At 38.6% G+C, this 20,618-nt stretch overlaps 1 protein-coding gene across 10 annotated transcripts in view; it reads right to left on the reverse strand.

Moving 5' to 3' along the window:
• The window catches only part of Pou2f1 (POU class 2 homeobox 1), a 138,406-nt gene that overhangs the window by 37,779 nt on the left and 80,009 nt on the right, over positions 1-20,618 (reverse strand). For all 10 annotated transcript variants that reach the window (XR_004389324.1, XM_032915330.1, XM_032915326.1 and 7 more), the window contains 6 exons: positions 14,551-14,651; positions 12,299-12,352; positions 10,246-10,365; positions 8,290-8,478; positions 5,860-5,986; positions 1,437-1,531 (listed from right to left, as the gene is read on the reverse strand). Coding sequence is in view for 9 of the 10 variants with exons in the window: in XM_032915330.1 (XP_032771221.1) it covers positions 1,437-1,531; positions 5,860-5,986; positions 8,290-8,478; positions 10,246-10,365; positions 12,299-12,352; positions 14,551-14,651 (686 nt within the window). In the remaining variant the exon portion in view is untranslated. The remainder of the gene's footprint in view (positions 1-1,436; positions 1,532-5,859; positions 5,987-8,289; positions 8,479-10,245; positions 10,366-12,298; positions 12,353-14,550; positions 14,652-20,618) is intronic.

Consider the following 20,618-nt stretch of genomic DNA (forward strand, 5'->3'; position numbering starts at 1 on the left):
AGATCTTCCCTGCCTCTCGCTGGCTTATGTCTGGGGTCTTACTGTTGAGCAGGATGTGCTCTTTACTTGAGTTAAAACTCTTTTACCATGGGCTGGAGCGATGGCTCAGTGACTGAGTGTAGACTGCTCTTGGCAGGACTGGAATTCAGCTCCCAGCAGCTCCCAGCCACCTGTGACTCCAGTTCTTAAGGATTCAATACGTTCTGGCTTCCCAGAGTACCTACACAAATATTCCCTTTCCTCACATCAATTAAAAAGAAATCTTAAAACAAAAATCATTTAGCATTTTTTAAAAAAGACTGTTTTCTCCTTAACAGGAATGGTTTTTCTTCCCATTTTTCTTAAGATAAGCTTTTAATTTTCCTGAAATTCATTGTTTCTTTGACAGTTAAGGCTCCTTGTGTCCTGTTTAAGAAATTCCTGTCTTACCCAATGACATATGCATTTTTTTTTTTTTTTTATGTTTAGGGGCTAGAAGGAGGGCTCAGTGGCAAAGAGCAAGTAACTAGTTACTAAAGCTGTCAATCAAAATAGAGCTTCTGTCTTTTCAGCCTCTGAAATGTGGTAATATATTAAGTTTTAATTCCTACATTTTCTTTTCATGATTGTGTCTACATACACACTTATGTACATGTGCATGCAGAGGGCAGAGGTTGATATAGGGAGTCTACCTTCCTTGGTCACTCTCTTCCCAGAGCTTACCAATAGGCTAGATGGGTCAACAGCCAGCTTGCTTAGGAGACCCCTAATTAAACCTACAGATGAGCTGCATGTCTACCCAGCATGCATTTAAACCGGTTCTCAGGATGGGAATTCTGGTCCCATTGTTTGCTTGGCAAGACCCACTAAGCAATTCATTTCTCCATCCCCAACTTTTATTTAGAAAGAGTCGAAGCAAGGGAGGATTCAAGGTCAGCCAGTAAGGGTGACCAGACTGAAAACCAGAGCGGCAAATTGATGTTCATAGTCACAATTATCACTAGATAAGAACACAAATATGCAGTCTAAAATTCCAGATGCCCAAGAACTATGCTTTCTGCATGGTTTAGACTGGTATGTCTTCGAAAGGAAATGACACAACCACATTTAAGTATTGAGATAACACAGAAATCCAAGCTCCTGCACTGTTTTAGCAAAGCCAAAGGATGGAAGACAGGTTTTAACTGGTTCCCTAGGACTTCCATCTCAGTGTTCCTGTCTAGCAGCATCAGACAGCTTTATCTCATCCCCATGTACTAACATGGCTATTTTTTATGAACTTAAAAAAAAAAATCATGAAAAAATTCAGTTTCCATCAATTTGGTAATACTGTGTTATCAAGCTAATAAGCCCAACACGGAGTTTTTGGTTGGTTTCTGAACACTGGAATTTGTTATTGCTGGGGGTATTTTTGCTTTAATTTTAAATTAGTAAAACAAGAGAGTAAGAAAACTGACCTGGGACGTGAGGGTGATGCTTGGCTGTGGCTGTAGGAGGTTGGCTTGGCTTTGCTGAGGTAGTTGCGTTAAAAGATTTTGCGCTTGCAGGAGACCTGTGAAAATCAAACATTTCAGGGGGTTAAAAAAGAATATAAATTAAGTTTCCAGCTAATTTCCTAGTAGTTTTGTTTGTCTTCAGAATGTCTAGTTTCTTACCCTAAAATTCAGTATTGTTAATTGTGTTAAGTACAACATGGCCTGAGAATCCAGAACATTAAGTCAAAGCTCTTATGTCTTTAGTACGATCTGAATACGCTCTCTGAAAGGCTCTATTTCCTAAGGAGAGGAACTACTTTAAATGAAAGCATCTGGAAATTTAAAGATGAATCCAACCTCTTAACCCAGAATTCATTAAAGTTCTCTAAGACAGTGCTTCTCAACCTTCCCAGTGCTGTGACCCCAACCATAAATTTATTTTGTTGCTACCTCATAATTGTAATTTTGCTTCTGTTATGAGTCCTAATGTAAATATCTGATATGCAGGATGTCTGATGTGTGAGCCTTGGAAAGGATGGTTTGATCCCTAGAGGGGCAGCGACCCACAGATTGAGAACCTTGGAACAAGAGAATCTGTCTCTGACAGAAGCAGGCAATCCTGAGAGGAAGATGATATTTTCAAGTTCTTAGGACATGACTCTTCACTGACAAAGTTGAAATGTAAAAGCAACTATCCGCACTGGCCAAGAATAGTGTAAAAGTTCTTGGTAAGTAAAATGGAAGTAAAGATATATGCATACAGTCCTAGCTACTCTGAAGGCTGAGGCATGAGGGTTACTCAAGCCCCAAAGTTAGAAGCCAGGCTGGACAACATAGTGAGACTTCTTTGTCTTGAGCATTTGTATTATGTACTCAGTTGATTACTGAATTCTATAGGGTTTTGTTGTTGTCTAGTTTGGGTTTTTTTTGCAATGCTATAAATACGGGGCAACCCAGAATGTATTTGCACTGAAGAACTTAATTTACGTACTTAGTTTCAAATATAATCATGTTGTTGAAACACTGCATATGAACTTGTGACAAGATAGGAGCAGAGATGGAAACAAGAGACAGGGGCCTAGCTTATCTTTCTGATTTTCTTACCCACTAAACTTGAATACAGTAAACACTAGAATACATAAAACATTAATAAAAAAATTAAACCTGTCAGATTTTGTCATTTGTTTGTAAGTAAGTAAACACTGGATAAATTTAAGAAATTAACATAGGTGTTTATTTGACAATGTAGATCCTAAATACAACAATAACCCTTCCTTTTGTTTGTATTTAAAGCAAATGTGGTAAAACTATATGTGCAGAGGAAAGCTTTGGCTTCCCTGGGACTGGAGTTATAGCTGCCATGTGAGTGCTGCAAGTTGAGCCTGGTTCCTCTGCAAAGAGTAGCTGTGCTGTTAACTACTGAGCCAAGTCTCTAACCTCTCTAAAGTTCATGCTTATAAAGTAGTTAAGGTGGCATCTTTGATATTTAATAAAAATGAGCCAGGTTTGGTGGTATACACTTGCAGTCTCAGCATATGGGAAGCTGAGGTAGAAGTTTAAAATTCACTTGTGCACTATAATCAGACATTGTCACCGAATCAAACCAAACCAAACCAAACCAAACCAAACCAAACCAAACCAAACCAAACCAAACCAAACCAAACCAAACCAAATGGATACTTCAGTGGTCTTTCATTACAATTTAAACAGAACAGTGTTTAGTCCTAGGCTCTCTGGTCCTTCCTGTATACCTTGTTCTTGTTCTTCCTCAAAAGCATGTGTGCATGGTCTTTCTTATTACTGAAGAAGGATTTCTCAGCTGAACCCCAAGCTCCCACAGGCTGGAATAGCCAAACAGCCTGCTGTGGGAAGTACAGGTGGAGTCAGCACACGCAGCTCCGTACACGGGTTATGTACATGGGCTATGTACACGGGCTATACAGACCCAAATGCAGGGCCCCATGCTTAATGGCAAGAAGCCGCCTCTCCAACCGTGCGCTCCTACCCTCATTTCTTACAACTTTTGTTCTTTCAGAGATCTCTAGCTACACTGCCTGCCCGTTTTTAGTTTAGGGCAGGCTCATCCTCCTCTCACATTCTCTGTACTCTCCATTGCCTACCAGGCCAATAACCCAACTCTACTCCCGGTCACCGGCCTCCGCCTCACTAGTCAGTCCCCAGTCAAGGCCACTCAGCAGGCAGGCTTTCCCAGACCACACGCCCTAGCCTCCTCAAGTTAACTTTTGCCAGGCCAGTCCAATCTCCCCTCTTCCTTGGGTAATTTGTTATCCCAGTCCCTTATTCATGACTACTACTATACATGCTACTACTCCTTGCTAATAAAAGCAAGGGATTTCATCCTGCTGAAAATAATAAACTCCAATAATCAGAGTAATATCAAGACACTTGGCAAATATTCAACAAAGTTCTGAGCAAATTAAGTATAATTATAGATTTTATGGGTTTGAACATAAAATATTGGCTAGTGAAAAAAAATATACTTTATGCCAGCAATTAAGAATTAATTTACTAAGACTGTTTAGAAAAGAATAAAAAAATCCTGACTATTATAAAAAAAAACAAAAAACAGAAGAAAGTAAAAGTGCAGACATATTAGACATTGAGTATTTTTTTAAAGTTTAGGGGGAAAGTTTTCATTTTTGTTTCTCTGGAAACAAAATATTAAACACATATTTAATCAGAAATTATAACATTGAATGATTAATTTTGTTCATAGTAGCATAGTCTATGAACAAGTTCAAACTTTAGGTCAGCCTACCTCTCCCTCTCTGCCATTAAGGCCAGTTGAAAGGGTGAGGAGAAGCCTAGAACTTCCATGAGAACCAAGAAAAGGCAAAATACAAGTTCCTATGAAACATGATTCAGAATATACCGGTAAGAATTTTCCCAAGAATAATCAATTCTTGGAGAATATATTTCTTAAATAGTTCTATAATCACAGCAATGTTGTAATATTACAAACTACAATACTTTTCAAAGTCTTAGGTTAACAGCATTTCCTCCCTCAAAAAAAAAGCAGAAGTGCTTGCCCAAGTGGAGGCTAATCTCACAGTGGAGATTAACCACAGTGACTCTACTGGAAACGAAGTCTTTTCAGGGCTCTGATCCTTCATATTGTTGGTTAATCTTATTAGAAGAAATATGGGTCCTAGGTTACTAAGATTACAGCTCAGTAGCTGTGGTACAAACAGGTTCTGGGTTACCTTTTTTTTTTTTTTTTGGTGTGTGTATGTGCATGTGATGTTGTATGCACGTGTACATGGGTAGGCATGTACATGTTTTCAGAGACCAGAATTTTAGGTCAGAGTCTCTTCAATCTCTTTCCACCTTATATACGGAAGCAGAGCCTCTGACCTGAAATCAGAGCTAGCCCCAGCGTGGCTAGATTAGCTGTCCAGCTCGCTTCTCCTACAGAGCTTCTGGAGTCCTTCCAGGCCGGGGTGCCTACCTACTGGTGCTAAGGAGCTGACACTGGGTCTGCATGCTTATGCAAGGGTAAAGAGGAGATGTGAAACTCAGAAAACTTGGGTGGCTTGGCTAGGATTACAGGTTCTAAGCCAACCAATATTCTTTTCCATTCTGTGCTATTTTCCCAATCCTGCAAAAGGCTGGAAAGGAAGAAATTAAGAATATATAAACAGGGTTGGGGATTTAGCTCAGTGGTAGAGCGCTTGCCTAGTAAGCACAAGGCCCTGGGTTCGGTCCCCAGCTCCGGAAAAAAAAAAAAAAATCAAAAAAAAAAAAAAAAATATACAAACATACACAAAAAAATTAGAATAGCCATTTTCTTGTAACTGTCTTATAAAGGCTCAACTATTAAAAAAATGTAAAAGACAATAACATCCTTAGGCTTTGAAAAAAAAATAAAGGAAAGCAAAACTCTGTTGATGAGTATTACTAAATCCATTCTTGACTATCCTAACCTCCTCGAGTTTCAGTGTAAATAAGCTTTCTTAATACAAATGGCTAATTTCATGTTTCTACTTTACTTTTTTGTTTTTGAATATCCTACAGAAAACTTTGGAAGATATCAGACATTCAAATGCAGTTCCACAAAGACCTAGCTAAAACTTTAGGAAGGGATTCAGAAAACAACCTTTCTCATTTATCCAGTGACTTGCAAATAAACTGAGGTGAGCCTTGGGAATGATGAGGTTGCATGATTTCAGGCTGAAGTCCTGAAAATTTCCTTCGGTAAGCTAGCCTTTACTGATCTTTCAGGACTCTTCTTAGTCTATGTAAGCCATATCCTGAATTAAGGCACTGCTATAGTTCTCATGAATATTGGTAGTTTGAAACCACACCGAGTAAAAGCATTGATTAAACGGATACTGTTAAAGTGCACACAGCTCTGTGGCACCACTGAGGAGTTAGGGAGGCTTACCCTGCTGGCCCTGGGGGGTCTGAGAGATGATAAACTGTGCTGGTTGCAAGTTGGTGGTTGGGTGCACCAACACGAACTGTTGCAAGTTGAGATTTTGTTGCTGAAGCTGTTGCAATTGTTGAAGATCCTAAAAGCTCAGAAGCAAACACAGATTAGAAAGAGATCCTGAAGTGAAAAGTTGGATTAGTCGTAAGGTTCCTAGGTAATGACCTATGTCATATTAAATAACAATGAGACAACAATTAGCTGTTTTTCATGTCCCAACAGTGTGGCTTCCAAGACTATGTCAGTGTGAGAGATCCTCAGGCCAGAGACGGCTCAGTAGGTAGCAGCACTTGCTGTGACAGACCGAGGGTCTGAGTCTGACCTTACAGCCATGGTGGAAGGGGAGAACTGACTCCTGAGAACTGTTCTGACTCACACACACAAACAAGCGAACATCCAAAACAAAACTGAAAAACATTAGGGCCTCTGCAAGAAGTTATATTTTTGAGATTATGATATATATATATATATATATATATATATATATATCACATCATGATTATGTTAAGCCCAATTTTCAGTAGTTACTTAAAATTATTTCAGAATAAATAAATACAGAATAAATGTTCTAAAAGGGATTTTCGATTCAAAAATTTAGTTTGTTATTGGTGTGTGATAAGGTTTATTTAAGCCACACATACATGTGGAAATCAGAAGACAACTCTAAAGTTAATCCTCTGCTTCCACCTGCTACCACTGAAAGAGAAGAGAATCCCGGATGGTAATGTGCCTGCCCCTGAGCGATCTGGACTGGCTCCTTTGAGGCGGGAAGACCCATGCTAAATCTGGGCTCTCCCTTTTGGTGGTGGCCCGCATAAAAGAACCCCCCCCCCAAAAAAAAGGCCCTTTTGCTTCTTGTCTCTGTGCTCTCTCTTCTTCTTGTCATAGTCATCTATCCTGTTGCTGAGGCATTCCTCTACTGGTAAAAGAAACTACTTCTTTAAAGAGTCCAAGATAGAATAAATCAGATATCTAGCTGCATGAACTGAGAGACAGCCATCACTGGAGTAGCTGGACCATAGTTTGTAAACTACTCTAATAAATGCTAATAAATTAATATGCATTCATTCTTTAAGTTCTGTTCCTTTATCTCTGATCTAAACAGAGACTAAATGGACATTAAAAAAAATTAAGTGAGGGGTTGGGATTTAGCTCAGTGGTAGAGCACTTGCCTATAAGCGCAAAGGCCCTGGGTTCGGTCCCCAGCTCGAAAAAAAAAAAAAAAAAAAAAAAAAAAAATTAAGTGAGAAAGAGGGTTTTGTATATTTGACCCATTTTTTTCTAAAGTAAAAATTGAGTGATACCCAAATTTCCATCAATAAATTAAGATTTAATTCCTGAAATTTGACACCAGCTTATCAAATTCAATTTAGAAATCAATGTTAAGTTATTTAAAAAATTCACATAAAAGTCAAATATAACAAAACAATATGGCTTTATATTGGCTCTATATTTTAGATTTTCAGGGCCTTCATATAAATGATCTTATCTATATTAATCTCAGATAAGGCCTCAGAGTTTAGGCACTGACTAATCAATTTATTTGATGAAGAAAATGGGCCAAATCAAAACACTATCTTGATACAGATGGCCACAAAGTAATAGAATCAGTCTGATTCTATTTCAAGTATCTAGTCAAACTCTTGTTACAACTTAAGCACTTCCCACCTCCTCTGGGGATATAAGAGAACTGTTCAGTTTTTAACATTTATTTTTATATGTTATATCTAACTTCTCATGCTCCCTTTTCCTTTCATTGAGATAAAGAATTCACATATTTTCTTTTTGTTACAATTCTTTATGACTCTTGAAGTAATTTTAATATTACCTTTGGATATTTTATTTGAAAATGTAAAAACTGAAACCCTGTAACTTTTCTTTCTTTTTTTTTTTTTTTTTTTTTTGGAGCTGGGGACGGAACCCAGGGTCTTGGGCTTGCTAGGTAAACACTCTACCACTGAGCCAAATCCCCAACCCCAACCCTGTAACATTTTAATGCAGTTCTCCATGGTCCTAGTCACTCCACAGCGGAAAGATGACTTGCTATCTTTTCCACAAGGGGCAACACTTACTGTAGAGAGCGTGAAAGAATTCTTGCCTGCTATAATTAGCTAATTAAGATAAATACTGTAATCCCTTGCCTCAGAAATATGCCAGCTTCTTACTCAAGAATTTCATTTAATATAAACATTCAGTTATTCAAATACTCAGCTATATATTTATAATATCAACTCAAATAAGCGAACAGGAAAGAAGGAACAATGTCTCCTTGAATCAGAGTTCCTTGGGTGTTTAAAGACCCATAAAGCAACCAGTAACAGTATGCAGTAAAATTTCCCATTTTATTAGTTGTTTGCTGACCTCGTGACCTTGCGCCTCTCTCACCTGTGCAATCTGTATGGGCTGAGACAGGGGGATCTGCGTCATGGGTGTGGCAGCGGAGGCTGAGATGGTGGCCCCAGCAGCACTGTGCTGTTGGCTGGCGGAGTGTTGCTGCACTGCAGCAGCCAGGAGCTGGGCCTGGGCCTGGGCCTGCTGTAGTAAAAGCTGTTGCTGGGCTGGTGTCAGTGTGAGCTAGAGGAAGAACAAATAAGGAGGAGACTGAATGTTCTCTAATAGGTAACTCAAGCGGTATGAGGTCCTTACTACTGCATGGCTGGTATGCAACTAAACTGTCCACCAGTGAACAAACTACTTGTTCTACCACAGCATCACGTCAGACTTGAACAATCATTTAGGCAAACAAATTAAAACCTGTGCACAAGAAAACAAAGGATGGATCCTGACAGGATATGCAAAGACCCAACAGCAAGTGATTAGTCAGATGAACGAGGAGCAGAAGGGTGCTGGCTAGGGGCGGCAAGAGAACTGATAAGGCTCAGCTGTTCTTGATTGTGAGCCTCTCCACCGTATCTCACCATTTCCATGATGTCTTAAGATGTGACTAAAAAACATGAGCCACACTTGTTTCCTTTACAAATCTTCCTCCAGGACCTTCCCTCACCCAATCTTCTGCCCTTGAAAAGCATCAGTTTGCAAGTTTACATTTTCTTCCCAACTTATTACCTCTAAAAAACAGGTGGTAAGAGCCACCCTCTTAAATGCAAATGAATCTAAACGCCCAAATTTAATAGTCTTCAAAGCACAAGAACCTGGAGTTCCAAGTGCCTATTACTATCTTGGACACTAGTCACCAAAACACAAACTCTAACAATAAAGCAAGAAGTGCATTTAGAATAGACTTAAATGTCCACAGCACATCATTTCAAATATGCTTACATCAAAGTAGAAAGTGTGCTGGGCCTTTCTTTTGGGGACGTGTTCTGATCAAACAGAAAAGGATCATATTATATCTAATCCCACGAAAAACCATTGAGCAGCACAGCCTGCCTTCTAAACCAACAGGGTCTAATTTAAACATCAATTTCATTAGAAACACACGAGCCAGAGCACAACCATCAAAAATTCAATACTCTTCAAAATACGTGTATGTATATTTGTATTTTTAAATAAGTAAATTTATTAATAATATCTAGTGATGGAATAGTGCAAATAAATGTGCAGTCACACTAGCTGGAATTAATTATAAAAAGTTCTGAAGGTTGATGTAATATGAATTGTTTAGTTTCTTATCATTCCCCTGACACGGTAAGGAGCTTACTCATTACATTCCCCTCAATTTCTTTCTCCTCACAAAAGAGAACATATACGCTTTCAACACTGAAAAATCATCCCAAATAATAGCTTAGAACAGAAATCGCTAAACACGTAAACGCTTAACAGTCACAGCAGACAATTTGTTACAAGTAACTACCACTCACTGAAGCTACATGCCAAGCGCTGTTCTAAGAGCTTTACATAAATCACAATGGTACTTCAAAGCAGTATTAATACTTAGAGGAAGGAAAACTGAAGTATAGGGAGATAAAGTAACTAGTCCTTGAGTAATTAGTAATTACACAGACAGGATATGAGACCCCAGTTTATTTTAGGATAATACAAAGCCACTTTATCTTTATTACCGTACTTTTTAATTGTCCAGCCATAACAATTCTAATTTTACCATGGTTATGGTTAACAACTGCCTGGCACAATGAAGCAACACTATTTTTAATGTGGGTTAAAAAGTTAGTTTATTTTGAATGTATGCAGCTGTGACAAAAAGACATCTTGTAAAGAGTGACCAAAGTAGCTCCTCTTCAGAGGACATTCCACATCCAGAAGTTTCTTAAGTACAGCAGTGCATGCCTGTGCCGGCTGCAGCCAACAGTTTTAATGAGATACAACCAGTGGCCATATAAACACAGAAAGCTCATTACAATATTCTCCAGGAAAACTTACCCCAGTTATCTGTCCCCCAGCCAGCATTAGCTGAGTCTGGGGAATGGCTGACTGCACTGAAGGCTGCTGGGAAGGCTGGCTTGACTGCTGCGAATCTCCGGACTCTTCACTAGATTTAGACTGAAGTGGGGTTGGATAGGAAATGAAATAAAATATCTCAAATAGATGATTAAAAGAAATATACTTCTAACTCTAATTTAAAAAGTACTTAAATATGTGTTATTCCATTTTGAGTTTTGGGGTTTTGTCTTTTTCCTTTTTTTCTCCTATGCTTTTTTGTTATAATACTGAAGCACTTTAAATTTTTATTCTAATCTCAGAAAAGTTGCAATTATAAATTTTTAAAAGAAAAACTAAATTAGTCCTTCACAAATTAACAAAACCTTTTATAACCTCAAATCCCCAGTTCAGGCAATTTTAAAGAATGCTGGGCTGGAGAGATGGCTTAGCAGTTAAGTGCACTGACTGCTCTTCCAGAGGTCCTGAGTTCAAATCCCAGCAACCACATGGTGGCTCACAACCATCTGTAATGGGATTTGATGCCCTCTTCTGGTGTGTCTGAAGACAGCAACAGTGTACTCATATACATAAAATAAGTAAATTTTTTTTTAAGAAAAAGAAAAAATGCATTTTCAATTCATTTCTATTATTAGACCCTTCAAACTAACACTTTGAATATACTTTGTGGCAAACCTCAAACTTAATCATATATCATCTTACAATTCAATTACTTGACCCACAGAACTTTGAAACTTTTAACCATTTTAAATAAAGAACTCTAAATGCAATATTTTCCACCAAGTAGTGTACAAGCTTGAAAGAAAATAACACAATCACAGTGGTGGTGCATTCCTTTAATCCCAGCACTTGAGAGGCAGAGGTAGGCTAATCTCCGAGTTCAGGACCAGCCTGATCTACAGAGCCCTTGCGTTCCAGGACAGCCAGGGTTAAATAGAGAAACCCTTTCTCAAAAAAATAAGCAAACAAACAAAATAATAACAAAACAATAGAAAACAATACAGTCAAGAAATATAAGTCTTAAAGGGCCTGAGAGAAAATTTTTTATGGATTGAAAGTGGTTATGCAGAGTATTAAAATTCTGCATAGATTTGCATATTTTCCATCACCTGTGTGGGGGACTACAGCAAAGCTAATTAACATAAAAGCTCTGATTAATTCTGCCAGTCACTGAAAGATAATTACAGTGCAGGACTGTAAACATTCTGCACTGGAGATAGAGCCTGTTTGCCAACATCTCTCTAAGGGATGCTAAGTTTACCATGGCAACCAAGGCAATTTTCTACCTCCTCTCTCTCAGAAAGGAAGGCCACATTATCTCTTTTACTCTCCTTGTTTCCATGTGTTACTAGGTCCATATTCCACAAGATTTCAGAGAATATTCAACCCCAAATCTTTAGTCATTAGCATTACTGAGACCAGTCTTTCTTGACTATTAGTTTCCCAAACACTACAAGGAAAGGCTGATGGAAACATTATGGAGTTGTGCAGTTCCCTGATGTGGGAACTAAACTGGAGTCCTCTGTAAGAGCAATATAGGCTGCTCTTATCCACTGGCAATGACTCTAGTGCCCTTTAATTTTACTTCTGTTCAGAGCAGAGGAGATCGCTTACAATGTTGTCAGTGTCTTTATTTAAATACAGGTATACAAAGCTGGGCTCCAGCAGGCTGTGACTTGCCAAAGGTTATTGAGACTTTAAAACTCGAGCTCCCTGATTCTCTATCCAGTGTTTCTGGGATAAGTAGAATAATACTTGAAAAGCTATTTTGTTTTGTGTTTAGTATGTGTTTCCGAACTTCACTCTAAACTCTGAAAGTGGATTTCTTCACCTGTCCACCTTTGGCTCACACACAGGAGCAGATTAAACTGATTTTCATTAATAACAACTATTACCATCTGGATTCAGCAATAAAAAAAAATAAAAACAATAAAATTAGTAAATAGTAACAATCCCAAGTAGTTCCTATTCTAAATTATGTGCTCATTACAGGGAATTATGGAAAAATAATCCATTTGCTCATATTCCAACTTACCTGTACATTTAAAGATTGAGCAGCAGCCTGTAAACTTGTCCCAGCAAGCTGGACCTAAGAGGAACGTAACCAACAATGGACACAGTAATTTAAAATATTCTCATTTATCACTAGAGGGTGTCATCAAGAAATACTTCAGATACTAAGATTTAACACCGAGTTAGAATTGAACATTCAAAGATATATTTTACGGGGTTAAAACTTTACATATGAACTCACAGTTCCCCTCACTCCACTGACAACTGCAGAGACGTCTTCTGAACTAGCACCATTACTGACTGTGCCATCAAGCATGCCATTTGCTCTGGGTGGGTGCTCCTCACTTCAAACTCTGTTGGTAGTCATCAGTTGCTTAGGGCCTACAAACATAACTTATATCTCCCAAATTGCTTTAAAGAATCTAAAAACAAACTGTCCCCATGCATTGTTCCTATCGTTATAAACAAAAGAATTAGTTAAGAGAATTAATTTATCCTATGAGACATATATGGAAAAAATCTGTCTCAATATTCAATATTCATATTTTTAAAAGTTCAAATCATGGTCATATTAAAGTAAGGACAGAAATGCAATTAGAAAACTATCATTTGGCTATCATGATAGCAACCTGATTTAGAAAATAGTCACGATCTAAATAAGTACAAAATGAGAATAAGAATATGTGCTCCACTCTCTCTCCACAGACACTGAGAATTATGAAGGGTAAAAGGTTAAGTTCCCAAGGAGAGCTATCTGACACACAATGTCACTGTGGAGATTTGCACTCTGCTGTAAGCACTGTGAAGAGGAGTAGTTTCTTATGCTGTAATCCCATCAAGAGTGGCTACCCTGAGTCTAAATTAATCTAATCTCATCAAGAAAGCACACAAAACCAAATTGTGTAACCTTCTTGAATGTTTGGTTTGTGGTCTTAAAAACTGTTTTTTTTTAAATTAAATATTTGTTTGTTTGTTTGTTTATTGAGGGAGTTTGTTTTCTCCTTCTACTATCTTGCAGCCCCTCAAAGGTTAATGTCTTGAAAGTAAAGAAAGACTAAGAAGACTATAAACTAGACTAGAATAAATTGAAGATTACAAAATGGTGTGTCGCTGGTCTTTGTTGCTTTGTGGGTTCATTTTCTCACCCTTTGCCTACCCTCATGGTTTTACCCCCATCACAAAATAAGAGAAGGGATGGAGGGAGGACAGGAGGGAGGGAGGCGGGGAAGAGTGAGAGAGAGAGAGAGAGAGAGAGAGAGAGAGAGAGAGAGAGAGAGAGAGAGAGAGATCCTGAATCTGACTTCTTTCCTTTTGTTTCTTCTTTGACCAGGACTATTAACAAAGCACACCCATCCCCTGAACAACCACCTAACCCCCTAAAGGGGCGCTAACACTTACATACACCCCTGAACACTTTCCAGATTCCAAACACCACACAGTGGATACAACTCTGCAGCTGGCAAAACCACAACCTCTGCTACAGCATAAGGCAAATCAGAGGCAGCTGCTGCAGAGTCCAAAGCAGCCCCACACCCCATATCTGGGATTAAGACAACACTACCTTCTTATAATATTTGTGTTTTTAAAGAAACTCAAATTCCAAAATTGTCAGGGCAGAATGGTGGTCGTGAGAGTAAATAGGAGAGAACAGGAAAGCTTCTGTATAAGGATCCAGGCAACTAGCTGGACACCGATGAGAAGTTATGAAGCATTCTAACTTGACCTCACTTAAAAACAAATTTGAGGACAGTTTCCTAGAATTTCACCTATTTTCAAGTAGAGGAAAATATTTGTTTTAAAAAAATTGGTTTGGTAGTCTACTGACATTTCTGTAAAAGAGAGGAAACTTAAATGGACAGAACTCATGCTCTCTTTTAGACTGTGGGGAAGTCATGTGGTATCAGGGTAGTAATTTAAAACCAGTTTCTTAAAATCTGAAATTAAGAGGATAAGAGTCAAGCAAGGTTCTGAGTAGCCACCTAAATGACAATGGTTTCCTGGTAGCAGTAACTGGTCTTACCAGCATCAGTAAGCTAACACAGACTCAAGCGCATGTTCATGTAAAGAAGCGACCCGGTATATGGTATATATGTGCCATGCAACGAAGAGCTCTTTTGTTCACACAGTTATAGAATCAATAGCTAGCTACATAAAATCTATTAATTCCACTCGAACCACTCAACAGAATTACACACGATCTGAAATAGCCTCCCTAGCATGCCATGCTTCCTTGCTTACAACAAGCATTCTCAGGATGGCTGGTGAGCAATGTACCTGGTGAAGATGCCCAAGGAAAGCCTGGGCCTGGGCTGTGGAGATGGCCCCTCCGACAGGCACGGGCTGCTTCTCAAAGTCCAGGCCATTGGTCTGTGTGCCTGGAAAGCAAGCAAAGTAACCATTAAATAAAGCAAATCCAAATAAGCAAAGCACTCAACTACAGTTACCAGCATCACTAGGAACTTGTCTTGAACAATCACTTTTCTAGGTATCTTCGAAGAGGTGAAGAGATTTGGAGAAATGGACATTAGACATGATGGGATGGGAGTCAGCAGCTCTGTAGCATGGGAGACAGAGAATGTAAGAGGTGGAAGATGGGGGGTTGGGGATTTAGCTCAGTGGCAGAGCGCTTGCCTAGCAAGCACAAGGCCCTGGGTTCGGTCCTCAGCTGGGGTGGGGTGGGGGAGTGGGATGAAAGATGGGGAGAGATGCTAGGAAAGGAAAGGTTGTTCTCTGGATGTGAAACAGCCATGAACTTGGACCAGTAGGGACCTGTTAAGTTCCACAAGATCAAGCCAGTCAAAGTTCTAGCATAACAGAGGACTATTCAGGCTCCATCCTTCTAACAAGGAGCCACGGGAGTTGACTCCTACTAGTAGGTTTCCTGTGCCCCAAACCCATCTACATATGGGCAACATTAATTGTACTTAGTGGGTTATCAAAACAACATCACCCCCCCCCCAACACACACACCAACAACCAAAAGAAGTCATGGGAAGGGGATATGAGAGGAGTTGAAGGAGGAAAATAGGGAGTGGCTATGATGATATTTTATAATACACATGCATAAAATTCTCTAGAATAAAGAAAAAAATTAACTAAAAAAATAGAGGAAATACAATAGAGTGCTAGTTTGGATGAGAATGGCCCCCACAGGCTTATGTATTTGAATACTTGGTCCCTAGTTGGGAAGGTGAAAACTACTTTAGGAAGTATGGCCTTGTTGGAGGAGTCATGTTACTAGAGGGAACTAGAGGTAGGTTTGAAGTTTCAAAGTCCCATGCTAGTCTGTTAGCCCTTCAGCTTCATGGTTGTGGTTATTGTTTCAAGATGTGAGCTCTCGGCTACTGCTCCAGCATCATGCCTGTCTGGCTGCTACCACATTCCCCATCATGATGGTCACGAATCATATTCTGAAACTGTAAGACCTTGATAAACTTTCTCCAGCAAGATGTCTTGGCCATGGTGTCTTAGCATGGTAACAGAGAAGTAACTAAGACAACTGATTTCTCTTCAAAAGGTAGAACAAGTATGTTACACTTGCTAAACAATGTTACAATGTTACACATGTTAAACAATGCTTAAAAAGCAGGTCCACCATAAAATGTTGACCCCCATAAGAGTTTCTGAGCTGGGCAGCTGTGGCCCACACCTTTAATCCCAGTGTTTGGGAGGATCTCTGTGAGTTCGAGGACCAGCCTGGTTTACAGAGTGAGTTCCAGTACTGCCAAAGCTACACAAAGAAACCTTGGTTGCAGTGAGGTTGGGGAGGGAAAGAAGTTACTGATCACAGTATGAGATACAGTAATTGGAGCAACCAGGTTTAAACTGGCATGGCATTTATGGTGGCTTTTAAGAAGAGACCAATTTTACTGTTGGAAAGGATGGTATATACTATCCCAAGAGAAGGTCTCAGGCTGTCTTCTACTCTTGTCCTACTTAGTTAAGTATTCTACTGATATTTTACTACTGTTGGAGACACTTTAATGAGAGGCAGTCTGATAGTTAAATCACCCTTTATATAAAAAAGTTTTATTACGTGTAATGATTTCCTCAATATAAAAGTAGAAATTCCTGTATATATCTCCCACCCACCTCCAACAGGGTCTCATAAAGAGCACAGACTGGCCTCAAACTCCCGACTTTTCTTCCTTAATTTCCCAAGTGCTGAGATCACAAATGTGTGCTATCAGAACCAGTTTCACTATTTCTAAAACAATGCCAATGTTCACCATTACATATCCAACTTTCTTAGAGTCCATCCAAATCCTACACATTGATTCTACGTTCAGTTCCCATATAAAATGGTACCAAAGCTCCTTAAAAATTAAAAGGCACTAAAATAACATGAGAACTGATTTCCAGCATCCCGAGTACAGGAGACTACTGTTAATAGTATTAGCATTTAATACTATTCAATTGCTATGACTTTGTCTTTTGAGAAGATGGGATAAAGGATAGTAGATGTACTGTAAATATTTGAATTCATAAAAATATGATATATTGGCATCTCAAAAGCCCTCCTGGCTGGGGAAAGACCACCTCTCCTGAGGACTCTGTGGTCTAAGCTTTTCCCTCCCTTCTTGTTCTTTTGACTATTAGGGTTGTTTCTTGGGTTTGTTTGTTTGTTTTTTGTTTTTTTGTTTTGACTTCTAACTATGTGCTTTTCCCAGGAGTGTCACGTATGTCTATCTCCAGAACCTGTTAGCATAATAAACTTGGCTTTTCTGAGCCTTCACTTGCCTTTTTTTGTACCAATTAACTGACTGACTGACTGACCATTAGGTACAAGAAGAGAAGACAGTTCCAAGGTACACAGGTACAAAAAACACTAAAATAATCACTGATATATATAGAAATGTAAGCTACAAAGTAAGATAATTTCTTTTAATAAGATTTCTGTGACATTGTGAGATGAGAGCAGAAATAAGACATTAAAGACAAACGATTCTTGCTAAACTAGACTAACAAAGAAAGATGGTCTGACACAACAACCCAACTGAATCTGACATGAGCTGTTATGAGGAGACAGTGATGTTCAGAGGCAAAAACCAAGTAATACTTGGGTTTACATGCTTGGAAGAATTGGAACACTGGAAAAAGGAACCAGGAAGAGTTTATTCACTAGGCTCTTGGCCAATGAATCATGTAAAATGATTAATATTAGACACATGAAGGTCTAAAGATCCTGAAAAAAGACCAAAGTAGTCTAGAGTACATCAAGAAATGACAGGCTAGAGTCAAAGATTCTGCAGACTAGTGCTATCAGGCTTCTTTGGAATCTTGTATCCGTAATGCATACAGAAAAATAATGCATACAGAGAAAAACAGGTTAAAGACAAACAGGCAATTAGAAAGCAAGTGGATAGGGAACTCTTGGTCCTAGTATCCCCAAGTGCTAAGGAAAGAATAGGGTAGTTTAATCTGTCAAATTCTATAGGAAAATATCAAATCATTGAGAAATTAATCTGAAGAAAATAGAAGACAGTAGTAAAAGACCAATATTTAATGAAATTGGGAAAACTCTAGAAAACAGCATTTATCAAGACTGACTCAAGAAGAAATAGAAAATACAAGAGTCTTATAACATTTAAAGAAATCTGATTAGTAGATTAAAAAAAAAATCTCTCCCAAAGAGAATGCAATTCCCAGATTACTTTACCAAGAAATACTTCCAAAATTTCAATGAACGATTAATTCAAATTTACATATTTTCCCCAGAGAACAGAACAAAGCACAAAACACGTCCTATCTCATTCACTAAAGTCAGCATAACCTTGATAGCATAACCTGACAAAGATAAGTATAAAAAAAAAATACAAGCAAGTTTCATTCATAAACACGGTTACCTTCACACAAAAACAGGCAGGGAAAGAGGAAATATTTGGGGCTACAGAATGAAGACTGGGATGAGCCCAAGGGCAGCACCAGTTACATGGCACAGGCCCAGCTAAGAAAGATCTGAATTATTGTCAGGTTTATCAATCGGAGTTCTCATCTCGCATGAAGTTCTGCTTCTCTCTTCTGCATCGATTTCCTCCCCTTCTCAGCAGACAGAAGCAGTAAGTCTATACCTCCTCTTGACTACAGAACTACATTACATACTTCTCTGACATTTGGTGGGCAGCACAAGAAATAAAACTGAACCAGCAAGCACACAATACTGTTGAATCTCCAATCTGCTATGCTTGGAGAAAGAGACCCCAAGGCTACATAAGGATGATTTTATTTATGCAACATATTAGATAAAAGTAAAATTGAAAGGGGCCATTAAAAAAAAAAACTGATCTTGCTTTATAAATGTGAGAAAAATACACAGAAATATTTCCACTGTACAACTGCATAGTAACTAAGCTCAGACTGAGATTTTGAATTTTTCTTCTACCAACTGCCCTCACATTTCTCCCAACTGCTCTTATATCCTATTACCAAGAAATCCAAATCAGTGCTTATTTGCAAAATACTACCTAAGTGACTAACCAGTAACTGGAGCACACTGGGGTCACAGGGACACATAGGCATGAGAAATGGGGGGGGGGGCGGTGTTTGGATTCTGTCTTAGAGATTCTGTCTTAGAGATTATCCCAGTTACACTAACTACTTAAAGATTTATTTATTTTTAATTTTATGTGTATGAGTGCTTGACCTGCATGCATATCTGGTACTATGTGCATGTAGTACCCATGAGGGCCAGAAGAGGAAGCTGGATCTCCTAAAAATAAACTACAGATAGTTGTGAACTGTTATTTGAGTGTTGGGAACCAAACTCAGGTCCTTTGCAAGAGCTGTATGTACTCTTAATTACCGAGTCATTTCTCCAGCCCTCATTCACTATTTCTTTTAAATCAAAACAAAATTTTAAAGAAAGAATCAAATTTTATATGAGAAACATTACTAATTTAATAATGACAAACTTTGGCAAAACGTCTCTAAACAGGGAACATTATTCAGTATTCTCATATTCTTTACCATGAGTATTATATTCAGAGATCACTCATATTTTTGTTCAGTGTCAGTTTGCCTGAGATGGGTTCCTTTCACTTTTCCCCTCCTGCTCAATGGCTTCTTTAAATCTAGTTTCTGAAAGGAGACTCATTCTGTCCACTTACCATTATTTATGGGAGGCAGACAATGCTCTTGCTGCCATTTCTCCACCAAATGAAAATCTGTAGCCTGTGAACATTACCTAAAACTGTGTGACTAGGAACATCAGCATGTCATAGACATGGGTGATGGAGAAGGGACAGCCATGCCAGAGAGAACCTTAAAGTGATGATCCTGTTAGCCAGGAACCGATGGGAAATGCTGCCATCTTCTCCAGCCCTGAAAGTCAGTTACTACTCACTAAACACTGGGACTTACTTTCCTTGGGATTAACCTAAAGGCCTGACTAACTATAAATAATTGTTTCCAATTTCTAACTACATTTAAACCTGTTTTGTCTTAGCACAAAATCATCACTTTCCAGATAACATCAGTAGTTTCCAACAGATCAGTCCTTTGAGAAATTAAACTTAGCCTCTAATTCAATTCATTTTTGTTTTTTCCTCCCAATGTTAGGAGCCCAAGATTATTTTTCTACATATATAAAAATGCATTTGTTACTGTGTCAGATGCAATATCACAATCACACAAATCACAAACTACTTCAGAATGAAAATTTTTTTAAAGATTTATTTATTTAATGTATGTGAGTTCACTGTAGCTGTCTTCAGACACATTGGAAGAAGGCATCGGATCCCATTACAGATGGCTGTGAGCCACCATGTGGTTGCTGGGAATTGAACTCATGACCTCTGGAAGAGCAATCAGTGCTCTTAACCACTGAGCCATCTCTTTAGCCCCTGCACTTTTCTTTTTAGCTGTAAAAATGTTTGCAAAAATACTCCACTTTCAATAGAACAAAAATGACTTGTTCTGAAGACATGAGCTCTGGAAAAAAAATCTATTAAGACCAAGATAGCCATTCTAGTCTCAGGTCTGAGAGGTACTACAGGTGTAGTACAGCTGCCTGTTCCTATCCCTATTCTGTTAGAAACTCTAGGAACATGAGGATTGAGACTGTGTATATTACACATATTCAGAAACCTCTTTGCTTCCAGTAACAAAAACATAGTTTTAAAATTGGAAATTTAACCTAACTTGCAGGTATGAGATCTCTCTTTTTAATGTGAAATTGGAGCCCATCTAGGTATTTAATATACCTAATGTAATAAGAGCTAAATGTAACACACTGACAAGAGAATTATTCAGCTATTCTCCTGTATCTTAAGCATCATTGAATGCTCATCCCTTGAAAGGGGAGGGGAAACGCATGGCTTCTTTAAAGAATAAACCAGATGCCG

This window comes from Rattus rattus, chromosome 10 (genome assembly GCF_011064425.1).
Source record: "Rattus rattus isolate New Zealand chromosome 10, Rrattus_CSIRO_v1, whole genome shotgun sequence".
NCBI lineage: Eukaryota > Metazoa > Chordata > Mammalia > Rodentia > Muridae > Rattus > Rattus rattus.